A 27289-nucleotide genomic window follows, 5' to 3' on the forward strand; every position below is an offset into this window, starting at 1 on the left:
TTCTTTCTGCTAATTAAAAAGGGATCCCATATTTCCATCAATAGGCAGTAATTATCCATTTTGTTTTGTGTCGTATCTCAGCTGCCTTTGTTCTCGAGCTGTACCTGTAGAGAGCAGTGATGCATTCTATCATATAGAACATGACCCTTGAAGTATAATAAAGAACATCTAACCATTGAATGCATCATCTGGAGAATGGAGGATTCTAGGACCCCCGTCTGTCTTGGTTTCATTGTGCTGGGAGTGTGGCTCCCCTTGGACCAAACAACAATAGGAATATGGTACATTTTGTCCCTACTTTATGAATGACACGTCTTTGTTTATTTAGGCCATACACGAGGAGAACACTAGCGTTTTAGTGCATTGTTCTGATGGCTGGGATCGGACGTCACAGGTCTGTTCCCTGGGATCCTTATTGCTTGACCCTTTTTACAGAACCATTAAAGGATTCATGGTGAGTCCAGCTGCTCTAGTATTGTCGTATGGGGGAAAAAATATAAAACTGCTGGGGTACACATTGCAAATGAGTAAAAACACTAATATAAGCAATTTTAGTGTGAATTTTGAGTGTCTAGAACACAGGTTCTCAAACTCGGTCCTCCGGACCCCAAACAGTGCATATTTTCTAGGTCTCCTCAAAGAATCACAAGTGAAATAATTATCTCCACCTGTGAACCTTTAAAATATGTCCGTGAGTAATGAGTACACCTGTGCACCTGCTGGATGACCTGGAAAACGTGACCTGTGTGGGGTACTGAGGACCGAGTTTGAGAACCACTGGTCTAGAATCATAGAATCATTCTTACTAACATGTTCTTATGTGAGAAATTGCACAGATTGTGTCCTCCCATGCTAGTGGAGGGATGCTCCCATGCTACTTTAGGGATCTGTGTCTCCTCCCCTTCTATATTTTTGGAGAGTACCACGGGGAGAATGTACAATCTCCACACATTAGGGCCGTGGTGGAAATTGAACTCACAACCTCATTGCTGTGAGGCAGTAATGCTAACCATTACACCCGCTGCGCTGCCCTGATACTACTGGCAATTCTGTATATACAGTATTGTATAGCGTTTGTAGTTGCTGTTTTTACAGGCCTATAATGTGTGCTGTGTAAAATAAAAGGTATCATTGTACCTTTGCTACTGTGTCACTCCTGTGTGATCTGTGGGACTCCTAAAGGAACCGGGATTACTGCACGAGAGCTAGAACCGCTTTCTCAAGGCAGTGATAGGTGATAGGTGAAAATAACACATACATAAACCCGGTATCCAGGTTATAGCTTCAATCTGCCATGGGGATCGGTGGTTGAGAGGAGCAGTGACTCTTTTCCCAAGTCCTGACACACACACACACTTACTTACTTTCATATAGCTTAGTAGCTTGGGTATAGAGCACACATCTGTTTATTCAGCCATAGCTAGTGTAATATGTAGACGGGGACGGCTTTATTTCTGTTTTTTACATGGCCATTAATTGCATCTCAGTCATTCATTTTCTTTTCCCTGCAGGTTCTAATTGAGAAAGACTGGATATCATTTGGCCATAAATTCTCAGACAGGTAAACATGTGCTGTATTGTGGTGACTATTACAGATTCACCAACAGCTAGGCCCAGGCTTACCCAAACTAATGACCTCATTACTTAGGACCAGACAGCATGATCGCTTACATGCTGCAAGGCTCACCTGCCTGAGAAGTCACTGCACGCAGCCATAGATGGCAGGAGGGGTGGAGACCATCATCATTCCAGTACCACAGGAGTGTAATATAGCTAGGAGCTGTATACCATGGGATTTCCACTAGCTGAACTTAAGCTTTTCCCAGCAGTCGGGCCCAGTCTACCTCAATTCTCCTGCAACTGGTAAAACATTAGCAATACTTGTAATAAGAGTTAGATGAGAACTCCACCCAAACAGAATGAACTGGAATATTCAGCAAATATATCCATGCCCTCAATGCTGCCAGGAGTCTGTTCCCGGCAGTGTCACGGACATGTAATGTGCTGCAACACTGCTAGTGAGTGGAGATTCTGGAGGCAAGGTAAGGCCAGACGCCTGTTACCTAAGTACATACACAAAAGGCTTCCTCCGACGAGCCAGGTAAGCTGCTGCTGGGGAGCTACACAGAGGCGGCACCAGGCAAGGAGACGCTTTGTGTGGTCCCCTGGGAGTGATGGGGATGGTCCTGTAGCCCCAGTACACGTCAGAACCCCCACTATATTTACTCCCATTTGCTGCCTGGCTGTGTCCATCACATGCAGGGTGACACTGTGCAGCATACTCATACCTGTGCCATGGTTGTGTACTTAGGGAGCAGCTTTCCCTGCGGACAACGTGCAGTGCAGAGATGGGTGGGGAGATTATCTATGCACCAACATGGGGATTTATTGTGAGATGAATGAGTAATTAACCTGAAATATGCACATAACCTCCCCCACTGCCACAGAGGTGCAGGGGCTAGCCTTAGTGCCTCCGTGCTGATATGGTTTCTCTGTATAATTATCATTTGTAAGTGATGTAATTATTGTATCTCTACAGTAACTGACTGTACATGATTGGTCATGTTGTGACACAATACAGAATGTGTATAAATGTTAATTGCTGTCAGCTTGTGCTATGGCCGCCACCTGTAGAGATGCAGCTCGCTCAGACTCTATTATGTCAGATGGGATATCCAGGGATTTGCTGAGCTGTTTAATATGGAAGTCAGGTACAGGGGGAGATCTGAGGGCTGTTCTCTGGTGTCACTAATGCCTGGAGTCAAAATTAGGAAACCGACAATGTGCGCAGCAGCATATCACACAACCTGTTGGCTAATTGAGTGTACGCATAATGACTGATCTTGTATAGCATGAGCTCTGCGGTCTGCAGAGCATTGCTCCGTCTTCCAGGCACAGGCTCAGGAGCTTGATCAGTCCTAACCTTCATGTGGCTGGTTATATACAGGTGTAACATTATTCTAACACAGCTGCCCACTGGAAGGTTCTGTGTCTGGCTGAATCTGATGAACTGTACTTAGGGGGAGATGTATCAAACCTTAGAGATAGGAGCTGGTTGGTTGGTACTTTAACTGTAATTTTACAGGCATACTAGAAAGATGACAGGAGCTGCTTGGTTGCTATGGGAAACGTCTTCACTTTCGCTCTATCTAAGGTTTGATACATCTACCCCTTAGTATGGGGATGCAGTCAGGAAGCCGACAGTCGAAATGCCGTTCCCCTGGCTTCCCAACTTTGCAATCCTGACAGGGGACTAATGGTAGGCTTTGAAATCCCAAAGCCTATCATTATCCCTACGCCGGGAGCCCGACGCCCAGCATACCGAACAAAGGGAAGCCGGGCGGCATGCGTGGACAGCCGCTGGGGGAGGGGTCAGGTTAGGGGCTCCTTGGGGGGGACTTAGGGTTAGGCACCCCCCCGGGAGGGTTGGGCTAGGGGAAGGGGGGTTAGGGTTAGGCGGGGGTTAGGGGGAGGGTTAGGTTAGTTAGTACACTTACCTGTCGGGATCTTCACTGCTGCCGGTCTTCCGGTGTCAGGATTTGAACCGATCATACCGATCCCTTAGTATGTTCTAGGAAGGATTATGTTGTCTGTACTATTTATTTCATTCGTAAACTAATAATTGTCAAACCTCCTAATTTCCAATATAAAAAAGCCATGTATTGATCTGACAGATTTCTTTAGACAGTTTATTTTTTGTTACTTTGGTTTTGAAGAATAGTTTTACTGTATTGTTGATTTAGAAGAACTCCCGTATTCTACCCCCACCCTTCTTTTCACAGGTAAACCCTTTGCCATGTGTCGTTACTACAGAGAGATAATACATTGTGTTTGGTCTCAGGTGCGGCCAGCTAGACAGCGATCCTAAGGAGACATCCCCGGTGTTTACGCAGTTCCTGGAGTGTGTCTGGAATCTGACAGAGCAGTTCCCCCAGGCTTTTCAGTACAACGAGGCCTTCCTGCTGCAGATACACGAGCATGTGCACTCCTGTCAGTTTGGGAACTTTTTAGGGAACTGCGAAAAACAGCGGGAAGACCTGAGGTAAATGGTGGATTTGGGGTAATGGAGATAGGTCTGGGTTATTCCATTTATCTAAATGTAAATATACCGTTCATCATTATTCACCCCACTTTCATCGATAAATACCTATAGGCACAGACATGAAAATAAAAATGTGAAGTAAACTATAATAATAATGTATGAAAAATAATGGGTCTATGTACTAAGCCTTGGGGAGAGAGAGAAAGTACCAACCGATCAGCTCCTGTCACTTCACAGGCTGTGTTTGAAAAATGATTGGAGCTGATTGGCTGGTACTTTCTCTCTCCAAGGCTTAGTTCATAGACCCCTTACATTTATTGGTTCAGCCTTAAAATGGTCTGTCTCCACTTCGTGTAGTCTATCGTTGGCACCTTGCGGAATCACCGAGACATGAAGTGCCTCCCAGTATATGAATGAGCTGGATTCTCATGCTCAATGCACAAAATGGTTGCTTTCATTATTAAGATAGAGAAGACCTGGGACAGTGATGGCCTCTTTTATTATCTTTCACCATAGCATTAATATCATAAAAATATATAATAATTCATGTGTATTAAAACCAGTAATAACCTCAAATTATATTAATCAGAATATTAACTTCTAAAGGGATGTTATAACATTTTTCTGTACATTAACCATGTTTATGACCATAGTTTAGCTAATATTGTTTACATTTCACACAAAAAAAGCCAGGAGAAGCTTGGTTGTTTGTAACCGCATATTCCAAAATATGAAAACGTGACCCATTGGTAATAGCAACAGTTTTGTTATGGAAGATTAATTATTCTATGGTAGTTTTCTAATCGGCACAATTACATCTCGATGATTGTTTCGTGGCAGCAATTAGTTTTAACTTTATAACATTATTTCTGTATGAGAGACTGGCGAGCCACTGGTTTGCTTTATTTAGACAGATTAATGCTGTGTCAATCTGGGTTTTGGTAATTGGCAGTAATTAGGTCATTGTACTAAAATGATTCATTTCTGGATGGATTAAGGAATTGTCTCAGATTAAAGTCCCCCTGGCCTGGGGAAAACATTCCTGATCTTTTACCACATTAGACATTTATGGGAAAATTAAAGCCACACCTGTTTTTTTTTTGTCCTACTCAGTGAATTTAAAGAACATTTTTATTGCACAGGATCAGGACTTAAGATCATTTATAAATCTAATTTCTGGACATAAAGGGTTAAAATGTACCTGTTGTCTACACACAGTGGAAGCAGCCATTTTGATAGCTAAACCAGGCAGCCATTTTATGAGCTGGAGACCAATATTCATGTACCCTCATCCTATCAATTCATTACCAACTAGTGAGATCACCAAGGCAAATGGAGGCAGCCATTATTGAATCTGAACAATTATTTATAAAGCTGTGCTTACATGAGAATGCCCTATTACAGCTCGGTTATGCCTGTGCAGTCACCAGTGGAGATGTGCTTGTGAAGTGAATGACTATGCATTGCTTGTATTGTCATTCCATCTGTTACAGAACATGCACAGTGTGAATTGAAACAAGATACGCTTTGCGAATAGTTGTATGTGCCAACCTGTGCATATAGTGGGATCTGGTCACAATCCCAACAGTCGGGATGTCGGCGCTTAGAATGCTGGTGCCGGCATCCCGACGGTAAGTACTGGGGTTAGGGGTTAGGTTTAGGTACTAAGGAGGAAGGGTTAGGTTTAGGATGCCGGTAGGGGCCAGGTTTAAGCACTGAGGAGGGGGAGGTTAGGTTTAGGCACCAGGAGAGGTAGAGGAAGGGTTAGGATACTGATGCTCGGTATCCTAACGCTGTCGGGATGCCGTTGTTGGGATTCTGACCACCAGTATCCTGTACCCAGCCCTGTATAGTCTGTTCGACATACATACAGTCTAATAGTTAATAGCATGCTGTTGCTAGATTCCCCAAATCAGTCATGGTCTTACTTCCCTCCAGTTGCCTATGAGATTGGGGGGTCTATTTACTAAGCAGTGTTAGGAGACAGAGTGAAAAGTGATAAGCTGCCAGCCAATCAGCTCCCAACTGTCATTTCACAGGCTGTGTTTGAAAAATGACAGTTGGGAGCTGATTGGCTGGCAGCTTATCACTTTTCACTCTGTCTCCTACACTGCTTAGTAACTACACCCCACAGTAACTAGCAGAACCCAATTTCACCAGCAGTAGTAATTTAGCAAGTAATATGTTCTGGTCTAGTAATAGTGCCCAGTAACATTCCAACAATAGCCACGATGCCCAACTATGTGGGCACTAGGTGTAACACTCAACTGTATGGGACTAGGTGCAACGCTCAGCTGTGTGGGCACTAGGTGTATCACTCCGCTGTATGGGCACTAGGTGTAACGCCCAGCTGTGTAGGCACGAGGTGTCATGCCCATCTTTGCTCTCTGTTATTTGCAGTCTTGAGGATTGTGCTGCTAACATACAATAGGTCACTGCTCCTGGCCAATTAAAAACTTGCTGCCCATGCCAAATTATATGGAGACTAATTACCACCATACAGGTACTGTGTAAATCACCCTCCCAACCTCTTTTTTGTATGCATCACCTTGGAAATCAACCTGAACTTCCTCAACAGCAGTAGAGCTGCCCGGAACTGCCTAAAATATTAGCTTCCGTCCGCTGCTGCCCGGTCACTATGTTAGAAGTGTAGTTACTGTGTATAGCTGTTTTAGGGGTGCATTTCACAGTAATTCTAAAATTTTAAAACCGATGGAAAAAATTTACTTACCATTTTATTTTTGTAACAATTATTATAGGACACTACTTTGTTGAGTACATTTACCTTGTTTGCTGCTATGATGTTTTCATGTCAAATACTGAAATTGAACCTTTTTAATATGAATTTGACTTAATCGCCTCCCTTTTAATGGGCATTTTTTATTAGGGATCTACAGAAATCACTGCATTTAGCAATGTCCCTGCAATAAAATTTAGCCTGGACAATCTCTGCAGCAGTTCTAAGGCAATCAATTAAAGCCACTGTTAGGACGACTCCTGCTACTTAGACGTTCTGATGCAGCATGGAAGGGAATGACAGATATAAGTGCCCACACCCTGCTAAATACCCAAATTGGTTATTTTGGGGGTTGCTGGGGTAGGAACCTACCAAAATACTATAATTGGGAATGAAGAGCATTTAGTAAAAAAATGATATTTAAAGTAAAAAAAACCAAAAACTTACGTTTAGTCTTATTCTCTGTTTATACAGATTAAAAGAGAAAACGTATTCACTATGGGCTCATCTTCTGAGCGAGCAGAGCAAGTATCAGAATCCTCTATTTGATCTATGCTCCCTAAAGACCCTGCCCATACTGGAACCAAACACCATCCACTTCAACTTCAAGTAAGTCCATATTCTTTCCCTATACGCCACGTTCCGTGTTGTCCTGACAGAGTTATGTTGTTGGCATCAATTCTGTCATTTGTGAGCAGGTTTTGGAGGAACATGTATCACCAGTTTGATCTGACTCTGCACCCAAGACAGTCCATTGCCAACTTACTCCTAAAAATGTCTGCTGAAAACCATGTTATGGAGGATGAACTGAAACAGTTTCAGCTGGTAAGGGGTGTTTACAGTATGTGTAATTATTATTTTACCGATACACTATTACTTTACTGTAACTGGAGCTTACTTGTCATTATTCTTCTGTGTGAAACTGCTGACCCTGAAGATGTCATTAAAGAGATGTTTCAGTGGGTACAGCCTATCAGCTCAGTTGGAACCAGGGCTCTTGCTAACATCCTTCTGAATGGATAGACTGCATTCTCAGATCCGTAATGTCCAGGTCTCCCAGGAAATTGCCTGCATTCTCAGCCCCCTTTTTTATGACGATAACCATTCTAGTTTATTCCTGCAGAAACTCAGCAATCTTAACAAAGAAGGAGAATACGCTGGCAACCACTCTGTCAGCCCCCGTACCACTGGGTCACCTAATCTCAAAGAGTCTCCCTGCTACAAGAAGGAGGAACCTCTGCAGGACCCCAATCGAACTATAGAGGGCAGCACCACAGAAGACAACCGTTATACTAACTATTCAGAGGAAATGTCCAAAGCTGAGCCTTCCATTGTCAGCCTGGAGTTTGGAGTTGCCAAAATGAGAGTTAGTTAAAAGAGGACTTTGCTGGAAGTGCCTTCTGTGTTTGCTAAAAACCCTTCTAGCACATGGCCTTCGTACTGTATATGATATGTACGTTTACATGAACCTGAGAGATTGGAAAATGTGCAGTCTGAGTTTGGCTACATTGAATGAATTTGAGCAGCGGTATCAAAGCCTTTTAGGTTACCCTGATACTTTTAAGGAAGTTAAAGACTTGATTGATGTGTTAGGCGGGATACAGAAGTTGCTTGCACTGGTATGGATATTACTTATATAGCCATTGGAGGCTTCTACTATAAATATAACGCATTAATGGCTCATTTATTGGGTCCTAGTTGAGTATATGAAGTCTTTATTTGTCTACTGGTGAGTAACACTGGAGTTTGCTTAACACGTCCCTGACGCGTATGTACAGCGGATGTTCTATTATCGCAGTTCGGTAGCTGTATTGTAACAGCCGTTTACTGCCCTAGACAGGTACATGATCTGGCTGTAGATTGTTGTAACATATCAGTAACATACAGTTTACATATATCTTGTTAATATATATCACAAACTCCTGTATCTTTGTAATGCAAGACCAACCAAACTGCTACATGGTATGGGGTAACGCTGCTTGAGGTGGCGTATAGTAAGCCAGGGAGTCCAGGGGGTACGGATCCCGGACTTCATTTGAAAACGTTTTAAAGGGAATCACTTGCACTACAAAACTTGAAACTCATAGGATGGAGCGGGAATGTTGCAGGACGTTATATCTGAATGCATCGCTATTTCATTTCTTTTTTTAATATTCATTAACAGTATGGAAAACTGTAGTGGAGATTTGAGTATGTCGCTTGTTTAACCGAAGATGCTGCTATGTTTAGGTCACTTTGTTCATTCCCAGTTGACAAAGAAGTGTAAGTCGATATGTATGACTGAATTGGAGGAGTGTGTATCACCATACTGTTAGTTTGCCAGTACGGTTATATTTTATTAGGTTGCATATCATCATTCAATGTGGAGGAATGTATACAGTCATTCCCCCTTCATAAAAAAAAAAAAAATCCTGTAGAAATGCCTGATTTTCTGTATGGATTTCACTCAGCCCGGCACGTTACACTGGCTATGTATAATTTACATATTCCCACATTCATTCAAAGGTAAAATAGCGGTTCCAAATTTTAGCTGACGTTTAAGTGACAAATATCCGTGCTGACAAAATGTATGTGTTGTTTTTGCCCACTGAAGATAAATCCATTATTCAAATGTTTCATCTTTTTTTTTTTATTAATATATATATTTTTTTTGTATACTTTTTTTTTTTATTTTTTTATATGAGAATAAAAGTACACTTGTACAGACTGTAATGTAATGACAATGTATCGGAGGCTTTCCTTCACTGTCAAAGAAAAGAAAAAAAAGATGAAATGATTGATCTTACACCAGAGGTAAATAATGCAGCATGCGCTGGCTGGATAACATTAAGCAATATTCGCAACCACAGGGAAGAAAAAAATGAGCTGATGTACTATGATAGTTGAAAGGGCTGCCTGCAACATAGCAAGGTGAATGTACATGCCGATCGGCAGTCAGTCTAACAGTGATTTGACAGTGAAGCTAAGACCTAATTTTATTGCATTTTGTCCCTGTTTACATTCAGCGGAGGCAGCCATATTGTTCGGTGACCCGGTATTGATGAGCCCTACCAATACGCTGGGAACCGGTGCTCCTGTTTTTCACAATTTCAATTCCTAAATTCATTAATGAAAATATCCTTGTTTTGGTACATTGTACATATAGCACATAATACTGTTCATTTAGTTTCTATCCAAATATATTCTGCTGATGTTAGTATGTCTTCATTTCATGTCTGTCAGCTGTTGAGTTGGCTTAAAGACCATTCCTAGCACAGTCCTACGACAATATAGAATCTGTTGACTTAAAATAAATAATTTGCCATCTGCATTCTCTCTGCAGTTGCTTTGTAGCTCTGCTTCTGCAGTGTGGTGATAACTGATCTTGTCTAACACAATGTACTTGTACACAACACAGGCAGTGATGCGTCACCATTTTATTTTCCTAAAATAAAAGATCAAGGTAGTCTAAGCCCATGATAGGTTAAGCGTTTTGTAATGGTCTGAGCTATTTCCCTCTGTGCATTTATTTACAGGACGCGTAGAGTGGCACGTCGCTGTACTGCTTCCTAATAGTCGTGGGCATTTTCTCTCGGTTGATTTACCAGAAAAATGTAGAATTAAATTAAATCACTACCAGTCATGTACTGCTATAACCAGTACTGTTTACAAGAGCCCAAGTCGAGTTTCACCATTCCCAGGAACAGCCCCCCCCAATGCACTACAAATGGTGAGGGCTTCAGGAGATTAAGGGATGTGTGAGCCTTAGGGCCACACCAACTCTTCAGACCCTGGGGGGGATCGAGCCCATAAAGGCCTCTCAATATGGAGGTTAAATAACTAAATTGATAGTGCCATGTGTACGGGACCCAGACATTGCTGTATCCATTAAAAAAGTCTAATCAGCATCAAAGGCAGACCAAAGGAGCAAGGGCAATAAACAACGTAGATAAAGTGCCTTACTGATAACGATGTGGGTCCCTCTACTCTATACGATTATCTGGAATTCCAGGGGCCCCTAATTATATTGGGCTTTTATTGAACTACGTTGGTAATCCTGATACTTAGTGGAGTCATTTTTGTAGAGTCAACTAAATCTACCCCAGGGCATAACACAGACCAATGTTTAGGCCTCTTTATTAAAGTTGATGTTAGCTGGCCTTTTATTATGTGGTGAGCCATTGCTGGGGTACTAGATATTTTTGATAATCCCGATGTGCCAAATGTAAGACAATAACATGAATGTTTTGAAATTGTAACTAACATTGGTTTTTCCAATGTCCTACCGTAATCTAATTACTTTGCCAACCTTGCCCCATCAATAAAGGACTTGACCCATCACCCCGACCATTAAAGAATAACCAAGATGAGCCAAGGATGCCGTTATTAAGGCTGTCTAACATATGGCTGGTGAATGTAAAGTCAGTGTAGGTGTTGCATTCCTCGTAGGTGTGTACTGTGCCTTGTGTATTACCTTCTGCATAATGATTGTAACGTAGGGCTAGTGGGCAGCCTTCACCAGGTCAAGGGCACATGCCATGGTGCAATGCGAGAGGAATAGTTCTGCATATTGAAGGCCAGGCATTACTATTGTAGGTACATCGCTCCTCAGTTCTTTGTTTTCTTTTTGGGGGTTCATTTGTACAAATTTTACTGTGTATGATCTCAAAAAAATGACATTTTGTGACTAATTTCATCATTTAGTTCATTAAAAAAAATATCCTGTTTACTGTGGAGTACGAATTTGTCTTAATTTGGAAATGTAATGTTAAAGCTGTGAACATGTAACCCCCTGTCACTGTGCAGGCGGTATGATGTCCCGGGGTAGGTAGTGCAACTCCTCTCTACCACTTCCTCTGCACTGACTAGCTTGCAGGTATAGGCAATAAGCGAGCAAGGGAAAGATCAATGTATCAAACCTTTAAGAGGCAACAGCCTCCCTCCTTAGCCCACCACACACCCTGTTGTGTGCTGGGCTGCTGACGGTTCAGGGAGGCTGCTTCCGCTATGAAGTCTCCTCTCTTTCCCTGCATGATATGCGGCCACACTGCTATACAGCCGCCAGCGATAGTGGATAGGTGAAAAGTGCTACAGGTCCTCCACCAGCCAGGGGCGGAATCCCCATATACCCCTATATACCTGTATCAGCAGGAATCTCTGTCTAATACAATGCCAAGCAACCTGATAGACTTCAGGGGCCACGTGGACCGCTCTCTAACCCTCAGCAGGGCCACACATTGCCCTTAATCTCAGTTTTATATGTAAAAACAATACATTTAACCAAAAGTGACATGTACAGTATCTGTAATGGATCAGCAGGTATTTTAAACACTCATAACAAGCTACACCAAGCAAATATGGCATTAAAGGAGCTGGGGGCCGCCTGTTGTCCATCACTGGTCTAGATCTGCACTGTGTGGGTTGCAGTGACTCGGGCTCACATTGCGGAGAAGACCCTTTTTCTTTTTTGAGGGGTTTATTTTAATATCTTTTTCCCCAGGTGACATTGGCTGAAAGTTTCCCTTATTCTACTCATTTTGCTAGTGAACAGTTTTCTTCATTTAAAAAGAGAGCTATAGGCTAACAGTTATTACCAGAAGTTTCTAAAATAAAATATGCCTTGTGGTCAGCAAAGCGTTACACGTCCTGTCCTTTGGAAACGAGGGTAGAAGTCACAGTAATCATTTCATTTGATTAATTTTCTGATTTCTTTTCGCCCAGACAAGGCTCATAAAGGAGGAGCGAGAAGTGACACGTGTCCGAGAGATAATCGCTTTTCATGTCTGACTGAGCCGTCACTCATATGACACTTTAATTGCAGAGGAGTGTCCCTTTTATTTGTCTGACGTAGTGACATAAGCTCATATATGCTGTGCAGAACACTAATGCTTTGTCTACTCTTATACATATTGTACTAACCGCTCTGCCGCACTGATCGCGGTACACTTATGAACACTGTTCCCCATATACCTGTGTAGAAGAGCTAGTGTTGCCCATATTATTAATATTATTATAATTTATTTATATGGCGCCATAAGTGTTCCGCAGCGCCTTACAAAGTACATAGACGCCACTAAGGGTCCAAAGTGCTGTAGAAAGTGCATACAACAAAAGAGGACGTAAGTTACAGAACACAACAACCAGTCAGACTATTGTTGTGATTTTTTAAATTGTACCAAAATAATGATAGATGGAATGTGCTGCTTGCGGAAAACTATCCATGAATGTCCTCCAATATGTGTAACAGAATTATTGCAATTGTCGAGGACACATTGTTCTCAAATAATATTGAAGTTTACCTATTTCTATATGCATCCGTTTGTAGTGCAACTTTTCGTTTTTCACACAGCGTTATATATAAAGTGATTACATACAAACCGTAGAAAGAAAGAACATCTATATAATAAGCCTGAAAGCGAGTCTGTCCAAGACATGGAGAGACCGCTCCGCCGGTCACGAGCCAATCAGAGCTCGCAAACCAGCAGCCAATCAGGAGCCACCACTGCTGATAGACTGCCGGTCCGTGGGCTCTGATTGCCTCGTGACCGGCGGAGCTGTCTCTCCATGTCTGCCTGCCGGTGCACCGTCAGCTGTAATCGGCTGGCAGGCCGACTCCAAACTAACACCCGGGCCACCCCCCGGCGGCCAGACTTGACTGGCCAACTTTGTGTGCATGACTGGGTGCAGGGGGAGCGGCGGGCCACAGAGGCAGCTCAGGCGCCATAGCTGCTGTTCCCCTTGCTAGTTACGCCACTGTTTGCATGCGTGTTAGCAAACAGTGGGGTCCTTTTCAGGATCAATTGAATGGAGTTATAGGCAAGGACAATGTAAACAAGATAAAGGCTGCAGATGTACTTCAGGGTCCAGTCTTCAACCCGGGCAACGCTGGGTATCCCAGCTAGTAAGAAAGCTCATTCAATGTTGGCTAAGCCAGCCCGTGATGATACACTTTACGGTATTAAGAGCACTTATTCCCCGTTGTTCAAAAATACAGCTCCCCCACAGATACTCTCTAACTTCCAGCAAGTTACATCCTGCACCCTCAGTTATCCTATCTACATGGCTTTACATGATCTGTACGAAGGAGATAGGGGGATTTTGTTTTACTTAATTACTGTGGCAGGCTATAAGAAGAATGTATTTAGAATTTTTTTTTATCCTTGGTTTGTTTCTTCAGCCTGCTATTAATCCAGTCATATATGGCACATGATGTAGTGAACAGAGCAGCTTTGGAATGCCCCTCTGAGCTCTGTCTGCTCAGTGTAAAATCCTCATCAACTGCTTTCACGTGACACGCCGAGAGCTGTGAGCCTGCATCTGTGTAACTGGCAGCCATACTTTGCAATCTCCAGAGAGATTTTGTAATGGAGATAATGATTTGTTGAAGTACAGCTAAGAAAAATTTTCAAATGCAAGCTAAAATGGTACTTTTAATTTGCTATTTAAAGACAAAGCCTATGTGGGTTTGCTGCTTTAATAGAAATAATCACAGCATTCAAATCAGTAAAATGGTTATAGCAAAAATTCCGAATGCACGGGAACCACCATCCAATGCATCAATCAATGGTCATTCTAAATATTCAGATATGGCAGTATGGATCCCAGCTACTGCGTCCAGATGGCATTGCTGCTGAAGAGCTCATGTTTAATGGTGCGTACACACTGTACGATCAGTCAGCGATAATGATATCGCTGACTGATCTCCCTGTACCTTCCTGGTGTGCTGGATGATCGATATCGATCATCCAGCACACCACTAACCCACCAATGACGGGCCAGCGATCAACGATCGTGGGTCCCTATGTAACCTGGTTGATATTGACCAGGTTGGGCTGCATGCACGGCCGATGGACGATATTGTTATCGTCCATACGTGCCCGCACATCGCTGGTTGTTTGAGAGTTGGAAGGCACCAAAAAATTAACGTTCTCGTTCATATCGTGCATTTTTATCGTACCATGTGTACGCACCATAAGACTTCATTAGTAGAGCATGTCATAAGGCAAAGGTTCCCGAACTGTGCTTGTGTACAGGTGCCTTAATTACTACCTCAGTCAATTCGATTTAACCATCTGGACTCAAGCGTGGCTATCCTTAAAACCTGGACTGTAATGGCGGAGTTTGGGAACCTCTGGCTTGAGGTGAGACCGTTGATTTAAACTGATGAATTACGTCAGCAGCTCGGTGGGAGCCATTTCATGTGATTGTCAGCTACTGGTGCCTCTGTTATCACTGGGGTGGGTATTGTTTGCCTGTGGAGGTGAGTGGAGAGTCACCACATGTGGTGTGTACATGATTACAGACTAAGCAGTGAGCACAGCTGTTTGCTTTTCTGTCACAAAGAAAAGAGAGACAGAACTATTAGACCTTCAGCTAAGCAATACAGATAAAGGTTTTGTGCTAGCAGACAACACTCAATTACAAAGATACAAAGGACCTGATTGGCAGCTGCATCTGCGTTTTTTCGTCCGGGTGTAGATACGCATGTCTGTGGTCTACAGGATTGACATGTAAGTCAGCTGGTTCCCACTTGCAGCTTAATGGGTGTAACTGGGCATATTGGAGCATACACACATAGGATAAGTTTACTGTGGGCACGGTGACAGAATTGCAAACTATTCAGAGCTGAGCATATGCAGATATCCGGCATTTGCATAACCCCTATAATCAGACAGATGATAGCAGCGTTACCGCTAGGGCGTCGCGCCCTCCCTAATTTGAAAGGGCAGAATGCGTACTGCCCCTTTTGGCGGCGCCCTGTTAAAAACAGCCTGCCGGGTGCCGGCATCTATTCACAGAAAAGGGAAACCTTGAGGGCATCCCGGCATGTCCGTAAGCGCCGGGCACGCCCCCAAGAGTGATAACAAGATCTTAAAGACATGCCCCCTGTTCTTGTGGCAACGCCCCATTTTTGGGCATGCAGGAGTGCCCCTTTCTCTGGGTCCGGCACCAGACCTAGAGTGAACACTATATAAATGAAATCCAAGGCGCTTCCCAAGGAGCGTTCTAAGCACCTGTCAGGTCCAAGAGACCCTGCAGCAGATCCGGAAAACCTCCTGTGCAGGTTTAAAGGTACAAATAATAATAAACTAATGATCCATGCTGGGTATATAGAAATTGTATGATATCTAACATATATTATAGAGCCATATTATGAGGTCACACATATTTAATATCCAAAATTGCTAAACAGTAAAATACACAGTGTTATCTGTAATCTAAAACTTATAGAATAAATATAATATGAAAGGGAGGAATGGTAGAAGAAAACCATAAATGATACATGTATATGAATAGTAAAATAAAAAACTTAGGCCTTCTAATGTAAGAAACTTGTAGCAAATTGAAAGTTAAAAAAGAAAAAGAAATCAATCCACGATGTTGCAATAGGTAGCAGTCAATTCTAATTGAAAAACCTTTCTGTTTAAAAGTATCAATGTGATCCCCACAATGAAGTATTCACTGTAGAAATATAGCAGTCAGCACATAAAGTCATAGAGTGTAGCCCGGGTAATCCTGAAAACATGCAGTGTATGCCAAAAAAATGGATTATGCAAGCAGTACTTAACTGAATTGTTGTTTAATAGGGAAATTCCCAACAGTCAGTACTAAGGACTTGGATATCCAATATGAGTATGTCAGCATGCATATACTGTATATAGTCCCTCTTAGGGTATAAACCGCTTTTGAAAAAGTCACGTGGGTTGTGACGAAACGCGTTAAGGATGCCACATCAATTACTAGAGTGAACACTAGATAGAGCTTATGCAAATGTGCACTGATAGTGATGACTGCTGCTCTCAGAAGCGGATGCATAGCAGCGTTGTAGCCACATTGATGCGGCCAAATATTGTGAATGCTCTGATTAGCTACAGGCTGGTCTACCACCGTGAATGCTCTGATTAGCTACAGGCTGGTCTACCACCGTGAATGCTCTGATTAGCTACAGGCTGGTCTAGCACTGGGAATGCTCTGATTAGCTACAGGCTGGTCTAGCACTGTGAATGCTCTGTTTGGGTACAGGTTGGTATAGTACTGTGAATGCTCTGATTGGCTACATGTTGGTATAGTATTGTGAATGCTCTGATTGGCTACAGATTGGTCAAGCACTGTGAATGCTCTGATTGGCTACAAATTGGTATAGCACTGTGAATGCTCTGATTCGCTACAGGCTGCTCTAGTACTGTGAATGCTCTGATTGGCTACAGGTTGGCATAGTGCTGTGAATGCTCTGATTGACTACAGATTGGTATAGCACTGTGAATGCTCTGATTGGCTACAGGTTGGCATAGTACTGTGAATGCTCTGATTGGCTACAGATTGGTATAGCACTGTGAATGCTCTGATTGGCTACAGGTTTATATACAGCTGTGAATGCTCTCATTTTCTGGCCATATGAATGATACAATGATTCCATCGTTTCCAACCTAGGTCTGAAGCTGGACAGCTATATCCCTTTATAAATATTCAGTATGAATATGAGAGATTTGCGCAAGGGGTGGGGTTCTGCTCAGCAATGACTGACACATTTGTCTACTTTTTTGAAATGGAACATTCTTGTATAATAATTGTATAATGCAGCTATTGACTTATTTGACTCTCTTTTAGTTTCCCTCTTGTTCTGCATGTTTATGTAAATGTGCTCTTACAGGAGACACAATGAGCTTTTCATTTTCTGATGAATACCCTCTATCATTTCAGAAATAGCATCTAAAGGGTGTTATTACTTTATTATTATTATTGTTATTATTATTATGATGCAAAAAAATGTTACAGCTTATTTTGTTTCATAGTATAACAAACATCAATTGTAGCTTTATTTTAGGTAAGTAGCTAAACTGAGGTCATCATAATACTCGTATATGGTGTGGAAATCACTAAACGGATTATAGTCTAAAAAAACAAACAAACAAACAAAAAACTAGTTACAAATTTGTAACTGGCAGGAAAGTCTTTCATGAAGTACCAACACCTGGGCTTATTTATAGGACTGTACTTGTGGGTGAAGTATATTTTATTTGTTGTTTATCTTCAACAGCTTATAACTTAGTAAAACAATAACAGAAATTCTTATTTTCTTCTTCAGGGTCCATAGGGATCCACAGGGATGCCATGGGCTAATGTGGTTGGAGATATCCAGGCACTAAACAGTTAAAGCTTTCAGCGCCCAGGATGCCTCTGGTCCTCCATATATACCCCAGCTACAGGCCTTCAGGTGTTCATTTGGTGTGGCAGGATTCAGACGCACCTTTGTAACGGGACTGCTCAAGCAGTCCTAAGCTTTTATTTTATGTTCTATGTTTTTGGGTTGGCAGAAATGAGCTTATGAATTAAGATGCATATACTGCGAATCATTCTACCTCCGCCGGGCAGCAACACCAGTAGTAGAGCTGGTGATTCCGGTGGGTCTCGGCTGAGCGTGCTAGCAGCGATGCTGGGACACGGACTGCAACCAGACGCACGGATATGTCGGGTAAGGCAATTCTTTGCTTACGGGGAATCGCGCGCAGAAGTCCTAGTTTCCGGCGTAGGAGATGCATCGGAAGTCGCTGCAGTCAGGACCCGGAGCATCCTCACTAGACCACCGGGGCCTTATCGCCTGACGCCGGGGATCAGCAGCAGACGCCTCTGCTACCATGAGGACAGCGTACCCGGTCAGTTGACGCAGCTTAGATGTGGTAGGCACTCTCCTAGCAGCTCCTCCCCCGACCCAGACGCGGTCCCACCAAAGGTTTTCACGCATCTTAGTCGCTCCTACCCACCTCGTGTATATGAGACGCTCACAGTCTACTATCGGTGCGCTACTGTAGCTGTTGGGTCTCAGGAGGTTTTGGGTCAGTCACCCTGTGTACCTCTCCCATAGGTCAGGTATATATATATATAGTGCTCTATATCCTACCAAGCATTGTGTTTTGAGTAGTTGATTCAGAGCCCATTGCAACTAAATTGCATATGTATTGTATGTGACTGTTTACTAGCTGTTGTGTTTATACTTATGCCTTTTATTTCTGACTGTCAGTTACAACTATCACTGTTTTTCTCCTTATCCCTCTGTTGCAGGTGTGCGGGGGTTTTCTTATACTTCACATTTAATTGTTATTTGTGAAGGTTGTCACATTACATTGCATTGTTACCTTTAAAACTGATATGTCAAAAAGTAAAGGCACTCTGGAGGAGGGGGCCCCTGTGCTGATTTCATGTAAAGCCTGTTTAGCGGGCTTGTCTTCTCAGGACTCTATAAAGGATGGTTTGTGTGCTGTCTATTATAAAGAGCCACCTCACCAGTCCAGTATACCAGTCCCTGTACAAGAGCCATCTTGGGTGTCTTCCTTGTCTCAGGTTATGAAGCAGTTTGTGGATCGTATGGCTACTCCCATAATGCCTCCTTGTATGAGCTACCCATGGCATGCTATGTTTGCCCGTCCTATACATGCTTCCTGGGTGGATGTTTATGCCCACTCAAGTCAGAGTATGGCTCAGTCAGCTGTTGCAAGTTACTAAGGTGCCTAAACACAAGTTATCTTTTTATCAGTCTGCTCAGCATATGGATTCAGACGCATCATCAGACAAATCAGATTATGCGCAGGGTTCTTCTCCAGGGTCTAGCTCAGGGAAAGAGGACCATCCGTCCACAGTGGTTGTTCCTTCCTTGGTGAGGGCGGTTAAATCACTCCTAGATATTCAGGATGATGAACCAGCTCCGTGTAAGAAGGCTCCAGTATTTAAACACCAGAAGGTGGTAGAAACAGAGTTTCCTAAATCTGAGCAGCTCACTGAGCTTATGGAAGAGGCATGATGTAACCCGGAGAAACGGTTTTATGTGCATAAAAGATTAACATCGTTGTATCCTTTCCTAGCTTATGAATGTGCTAAGTGGGAGGTACCTCCTACTGTGAATGCTCACGTGACACACTTAGTCAGAAATGCTACATTGCCTATTCCATCAGCATCTTCTCTTAAGGATTCTACAGATAAGAAAATTGAAACATGTCTTAAGGCAATATTTTCATCATCGGGAGCTGCTACTCGTCCAGCTATGGCTGGAGTCTGGGTAGCAAAAGCTGTTGAGGAATGGATGGGGGCATTGGAAGACTCTCTACCAGATGCTACCAGAGAACAGATGAAGTATATCTCCCACATATGGGAAGCAGCCTCCTATTTGGGAGGAGCTTCAGTAGATGCTGGAGTTTTAGCTTCTAAAGCATCAGCAGCGTCAATTTTAACGGTTTGCTGTACTACAGCAACATTACCAATTACAGGCGCTGCCCTTTGGCCTATCAACAGCACCTCGGGTATTTACCAAGATAATGGCAGTCATGACGGCCTATCTTGGGCATCAGGTAGTCGGAATACTACCATATCTGGACGATCTTCTGATATTGGCACAAACTCCAGTTGTTTTACAACACCATCTTCAGTTGACCATAGCCTGCCTACAGAAGCACGGCTGGATCATCAATTGGAAGAAATCCTCTCTATCTCCAACACAGCATCTGGGAGCACTTCTGGACTCTCAGCACAAAGGGTCTTTCTACCAGACGACAAGATTGCGGCCCTATCATTGAGAGTATGCAAACTGCTACTCAAGCAAATGGTATCCGTCCTATCAGCGATGCAGGTCCTGGGATCAATGGTATCCACCTTCGAAATGGTGGGATATGCTTAGTTTCATTCCAGGCCTCTGCAAATATTGATTCTCTCCAGGTGGAACGGACAGTATCATCTAATAAAGTCCCAGAGGATCCTTCTCACTCCAGAGGTTCGTCTCTCCTTCCTGTGGTGGCTAAGAAAGGATCATCTGGACAAAGGGCTCCCTTTCTGGATTCCAAATTGGGTGCTTCTCAACACAGATGCCAGTCTTCGTGAATGGAGGGCAGTGACGGGCATTCACTCCTTTCAGGGAAGATGGACAAATTGGGAAAATGATCTGCCAATAAACATTCTGGAACTGCGAGCAGTATACAAAGCACTGATTATGGCACAGGATCTGCTCTAGGACAGGCTGGACCAGATCCAGTTCGTGACTACAGTGGCCTATCTCAATCATCAGGGAGGCACACGAAGTCATGCAGCAAAGAAAGAAGTGACAAAGGTTCTGATTTGGGCAGAACGTCATCTTCTGGCAATCTCTGTAATATTCATACCGGCAGGGCCAGCTCTTGGGGTGTCCGACCAGTGCGGTCGAACAAGGATGCCACCCAGTGGAGGGTGCACCCCTCCCAACATCCCAATTTCAGTGGGACAGCACTGTCCCGCTGTTCCACCCATGGGCCGAAGTGTCCCATGGGTGGTGTGGTCGGGAGGTTGGGCACCCCCACCACCGCGACAGTTCTGGACCCCAGAGTAGCTGAATGGATACTGCGCGCATGCGCGCGTCATTCATTCAGTTGCGGGAGAGGGCTGGGGAAAGCCCAGCTAGTGACGAAGTGCTGAGCTTGCCCCCAGCCTGATGTTACACGGGAGGTGTGCCATGCACCCCTAAATAATGTCACTTAGGGGGAATGGCCTATGGTAATTAGGCCATGCCCCCATTTTAGAGCTTTTTATACAAAACCGGCACAGGGCGCGGCTACCCCTCGAGCCGGCCCTGCATACCGGGAGTCGTCAATTGGGAAGCAGCCTTCCTAAGTTGTCAGGACATACACGCCAGAGAGTGGTCTCTCCACCCGGGAGTATTTCAGCTCTTGCTGAACAAATGGCATCACGTCACAACCACAAAGTCTGCAGGTATGGGTCCAGGTCCAGAGACCCATCAGCAGCATTTGTGGACACACTGGCAGTAAGATGGGACTTCAAGCTTATGTATGTTTTTCCTCCAATTTCCCTCCTCCCAAGAGTCCTCAGGAAATTCAAGCAGGAAGGAGGAACAATAATACTAGTGGCTCCAGCTTGGCCCAGACGTCATTGGTTCACCGATATACAGAATCTATCCATAGACAGTCCATATCCTCTTCCTCTATGGCAGGACCTGTTAACATAAGATTCCTGCCGGCATTCGGATTTACCTCGTCTGGTTTTGACGGCATGGCTCTTGAATCTTCCATCTTAAGAGCCAAAGGTTTCTCCAGCTCTGTGATTCAAACGATGCTTAGAACATGAAAGCCTGCCACTGCCCGCATCTATTACATAGTTTGGCAGTCTTTTGGTCAATGGTGTTCCCGCAGAAAGTATGACCCTAATGTCTTTAGAGTTTCCCAGGTACTGGCTTTTCTCCAGGCTGGTTTAGATCTTGGTCTCCGTCTAACCACTTTGAGAGTGCAGGTTTCTGCATTGTCGGTCTGGTTCCAGAGACAGATTGCTTCATTACAGCTGTTAGAATTTTTTATTATGGAGTTCTGCGAGTTCAGCCTCCTTTTGTCCCACCGGTAGCACCGTGGGATCTGTCTTTGTGTTGTTAAGGGGCTTCAAGCTCCCCCATTTGAACCTTGGACTCTGTGTCTGTTGTGACACAGTCAGATTAGGGGTCCCTCTCCTGGGTAGAGGTCTCCTTCCTTACACACACACAGCAGCAGGGAAGCAGCACACCAGTCTGGATGCAAGTACAAGCTGGTCGGCGCCAGTCTTTATTGTACAGTGTCAGAAATAACATAAAGAAAACATAAACATAAATCCTAGCCCTGTCGGGGCACTAACTTCACAGGTGGTTCCCTCACTACCAGAACCTGGCAGGGCCTAATGCCCTCACCAGCAACAAAGGCACAGCACAACACTCACAGTTAGGGAGTTTGCTCAGAGACACTTGAAAACCTGTCTGCTCTCCCAGGTGAGACACTCAGCCCTAAACACACTAGGCTTATATTGGCCACTCTCAGGTGGAAACCCTAACAAGCCTGTTACCAGGCTGCGAGAACCAAAACCTGGAGTGGCCGTGGGTAGAGCCCTCCCTCTCCTCTCACCCACAACCCCCAGGTCCCAAACCGGCTTTTCAAAAAGCCGAGATTCAAGCCTGCTACACTGCAGACTTTCTCCTGGGGGTTTAGAACACATAAGACAGGAATCTGGGACAAATGTACCTGCCACAGACCACTTTACCAGTGATCCTATCACATATCCCCCCCCCCTTTGTTTCGACCTGTGGGGCGGAACAACTGAAGCCCCCAAACAATGAACGCGCGACAACGCGTCTGCATTGGCCAGCTGGCTTCCTGGCCTGTGTTCTACTGCAAATTTAAAAGTTTGTAACGCCAAGAACCATCTCGTAATTCTCGCATTACTGTCCTTATTTTCGGACATCCACTTCAAAGGGGCATGGTTAGTGATCAATTTGAACTTTCTTCCAACCAAGTAGTACCTGAGAGCCTCTAACGCCCACTTTATGGCCAACGCCTCCTTCTCCACTGTGGCATAGTTTCTGTCATGTACATTCAACTTTCTGCTAAGATAGAAAATAGGGTGTTCCTCACCCTCCTTGTTCTGGGACAGGACCGCTCCTATACCTACTTCTGATGCATCGGTTTGTACTATGAATTCCCTTTCAAAATTAGGAGTCATCAGGAGTGGTTGGGAACACAACGCTACTTTCAACTTCTGAAAAGCTTTCTCTGCCTCAGGACTCCATTCTACCATGACTTTTTGTTTGCCTTTGGTCAGGTCAGTCAGTGGGACTGCCATGGTGGCAAAGTTGGGTATAAACCTCCTGTAGTACCCCGTAATTCCCAAGAAGGCTCTCACCTGCTTCTTATTCAGAGGCCGTGGCCAGTTTTGTATGGCATCAACTTTATTAAGCTGAGGCTTTATCAGGCCTCTGCCAATGGTGTATCCCAGATATTTTACTTCCTCCATGCCTAGACAACACTTTTTTGGGTTGGCTGTCAAACCTGCCTTATAGATGGAGTCCAACACTGCTTGTACCCTGGGTAAGTGAGACTGCCAATCAGGACTATGAATGACCACGTCATCCAGATAAGCAGCCGCATACCGTCTATGGGACCTTAGAATCCTGTCCATCATTCTTTGGAAGGTAGCAGGTGCCCCATGTAGCCCGAAGGGCAACATCTTGTACTGAAACAAGCCCTCTGGCGCTGAAAAAGCTGTCTTTTGTTTGGCACCCTCGGTTAACGGTACTTGCAAATACCCTTTGGTTAGGTCAAGAGTGGTTAAATACCTTGCCGTCCCTATAGTCTCTCAACCAGTTCATCCACTCTTGGCATCGGGTAGGCATTGAATTTTGAAACACTGTTCAACTTTCGGAAGTCATTGCAGAAACGCACACTCCCGTCGGGCTTTGGAATCAACACAATGGGACTTGACCATTCACTATGTGATTCTTCAATAACCCCTAACTCTAGCATATTTTTAATTTCTTTCGACACCGATTCTCTTTGTGCTTCTGGTAACCTATAGGGCTTAGATTAACTTTAACCCCTGGGTCAGTGATTAAGTCATGTTTAATGACCGAGGTTTTCCCAGGTACGTCAGAGAACAGCACCCTATTTCTGATCAGAAACTCCTTGACCTCTTGTTGTTGAATTGCCGACAGGGTTTTTGCCACTGTCACTTCGGGAACTAAGGGCCCTGGATTTACTGGAGGGGCTCGGACGGCCGACAGTACCGTTCTATCTTTCCAGGGCTTTAACAGATTTATATGGTATATCTGTTCCGGCTTTCTTTTCCCCGGCTGGTAAACTTTGTAATTGACCTGTCCCACTCTTTCTAAGATTTCAAAGGGCCCTTGCCATTTAGACAAAAGTTTATTTTCCACAGTGGGAACCAACACTAACACTCTGTCCCCAGGAGCAAAGCTGCGTAACCGGGCATTGCGGTTGTATACCCTCTGCTGTGCCTGTTGAGCCTGTTCCAGGTGCTCTCTCACTATCGGCACTACCGCAGCAATTCTCTCCTGCATTTGAGAAACATACTCAATCACCGTTTTGTAAGGACTAGACTGCCCCTCCCATGTCTCTTTGGCAATGTCTAGTAACCCCCTTGGGTGTCTCCCATACAACAAGTCGAAGGGTGAAAACCCGGTGGAGGACTGGGGAACCTCTCTTATGGCCAACAATAAATACGGCAATAAGTAATCTTAATCCCTACCATCCTTGTCGACCACTTTCCTAAGCATGTGTTTTAACGTCTTATTAAACCTTTTGACCAGCCCATCGGTTTGGGGGTGATAAACCGAAGTTCTTAACTGTTCAATTTTGAACAGGCGGCATAACTCTTTCATGACTTTTGACATAAACGGTGTACCCTGGTCAGTTAGTATCTCCTTGGGTATACCCAGCCTGCTAAAGACATGAACTAGCTCTCTGGCAATGGTCTTGGTTGACGTATTGCGCAACGGGATCGCTTCCGGGTGCCTGGTAGCGTAATCCATTATGACCAGAATATACTGGTGTCCCCTGGCAGACTTCATCAAGGGTCCAACCAAATCCATCGCTATTCTTTCAAACGGCACCTCTATAATAGGCAATGGAACTAGTGGACCCTTAAAATGTGGCCTGGGAGCATGATACTGACACTCAAGGCAGGATGTGCAAAAGTCAGACACCTCTTTATGAATCCCGGGCCATAAAAACCTCTGCATTATTCGCTCAGTGGTTTTCTCTACCCCTAGATGGCCTGCCGTTATATGACCATGGGCCAGATCCAACACTGTTCTTCTGTAGGCTTTGGGAACTATTAGTTGTTCCACAATATCTTCCCCCTTCTTAGTCACCTGATATAACAAATCCTGACACATTGCCATGTGGGGATAGGACAAAGGACTATCAGGGTCTACGGGTTTACCATCAACTACTTTTACATTCTCCCTGGCTTTTACCAAAGTAGGGTCATTCAACTGCTCCACAGCAAAGACCTCACTTCTGACCTCTAAATCAGGCAGACGATCACCTGGCCCAACAACACTTCCCACCTCAATGGGAGGCACATCAGTTGGCAGGCCACCGTCACGCTCCGCATTCTCTAGTTCGCCAACCATAGTAGAAAAAGGGAATAACTCTGACTCAGAAGAAACTCCCTCCTCCACTACATCGACAACCTTCTCAAATGGATCGGGGTTGTTCACCTCTGGAACAAAATGGCTTTCCCACAACTTCCAGAAGTGAGCAAAGTCTCTCCCCAATATTGCATCGTACACCAGACCATGCACCAAACCCACAGAAACTATAGCAGAGCCACATGGTGTCTCGATGTTCACCTCGGCCGTAACATAATATCGAGTATCCCCATGTATGCAGGTCACACCAACAGTTTTCCCCTTACGCCTCAAGGGGTTCACCAGCTCAGCTTTTATAAGTGTCACCAAGCTACCAGAGTCTAGCAGTGCCTCTACTCAGTTGCCATCTACAGTGAGTACACACATGTGCTTATCAGTCTCAGCCTGCCGGTCAGCCGTACAGGCTGTCTGTGCAAAGAAAGACCCCCTGCGGTAGACATGAGCAGTATCACATTGCATAGGTTCAGTTGTAAGTGAACAATTAGTGGCAATATGGCCGAAGCCACCACATCGGAAACACTGAGTCATATTAATGTCTAGTCGTTTATGGGGCAAGAACCTTCCTGGCCTGGCAGGCCTGTCTCCAGGTTCTACACCCTCAGTCTTAGGTACATTCCACTGCCCAGCACCCTTCTCCCCTGGAACAGTCTTACCAGTGTCTGTGGGAGTTCACCGGTGCGCCATAGGGGCTTGGTGGGGCATACTCATCAGCTCCTCAGCCGCCACGTACCTCTCCACCAGCTCGACCAACTGGTAATGATCGCAGGTACCGGTCCTTCATGACCCTTTCCACGATCTGTGGTCCCGTCAGCGTCTTGGGCTGTAGCCATTTTGAGGACAGATGGACGAGGTCATGCATCTGCGAACGTGGAGGCTTGTCCATATGGAACTCCCAGCGGTGGACCCGTTGGGCACGAACAAAGGTGGTGACTCCCAAGCGAGTTAGGATCTCCTGTTTTAGTTTTTTATAGTCCTTGGCATCAGCCAGGCATAAGCCGAATAGGCCTTTTGTGGCTCCCCAGACAAAAAAGGTGCCACCAGACTTGCCCACTGCTCCTGGGGCCAACTCTCCCTTTCGGCCGTTCTTTCAAATGCGGCGAGATAGGCCTCCACATCATTGCCCGAAGTCATCTTTTGGAGGAAGTGACTGGCTCGTACGGAGTGAGTGGGGGTGGGAGGACCAGTAGTAACCTCTCTGGGCCGGGCGACCAGGTGCTGTACCACCTCTCTTATGGCCTGGCTGTTTTCCGCTAAGGCCTGGCGGGTTTCCTCAATGGCGACCTGTTGAAGTCTGTTAGTCTCCTGCTGAGCTACTGTAGCTTGGAGCAAGGCCTTAATAATGTCCTCCATTTTGTCCTGGGGTGTAGGTTGGAAGCTGAACCTTGCCTCTCTGAGCATTGGCTGACGCCTCCTCTATTGGACTCCAAGGACACAGTGTTATTTCCACACTCACAAATTGGGTGTCTGTCCCTTTAATTTTTAAATGGAAAGTTTTCCTCTTGCTGCAACTTCAGTGTGTGTGGTTGCCCGCATTCTCCACCATATTGTGACACAGTCAGATTAGGGGTCCCTCTCCTGGGTAGAGGTCTCC

The 27289-nt window shown here is 44.6% G+C and overlaps 1 protein-coding gene across 1 annotated transcript in view; it reads left to right on the forward strand.

Moving 5' to 3' along the window:
• MTMR6 (myotubularin related protein 6) overlaps positions 1 to 11487 on the forward strand; it is a 66230-nt gene extending 54743 nt beyond the window's left edge. The window contains exons 9-14 of the mRNA XM_088460289.1: positions 329 to 454; positions 1512 to 1561; positions 3842 to 4042; positions 7254 to 7388; positions 7478 to 7604; positions 7903 to 11487. Of these exons, the coding sequence (XP_088316415.1) occupies positions 329 to 454; positions 1512 to 1561; positions 3842 to 4042; positions 7254 to 7388; positions 7478 to 7604; positions 7903 to 8154 (891 nt within the window). The 3' untranslated portion in view covers positions 8155 to 11487. The remainder of the gene's footprint in view (positions 1 to 328; positions 455 to 1511; positions 1562 to 3841; positions 4043 to 7253; positions 7389 to 7477; positions 7605 to 7902) is intronic.
• The last annotated feature ends 15802 nt before the right edge of the window (positions 11488 to 27289 follow it).

The sequence above is a fragment of the Taudactylus pleione genome, unplaced genomic scaffold (assembly GCF_031769625.1).
Source record: "Taudactylus pleione unplaced genomic scaffold, aTauple2 ptg000043l, whole genome shotgun sequence".
NCBI lineage: Eukaryota > Metazoa > Chordata > Amphibia > Anura > Myobatrachidae > Taudactylus > Taudactylus pleione.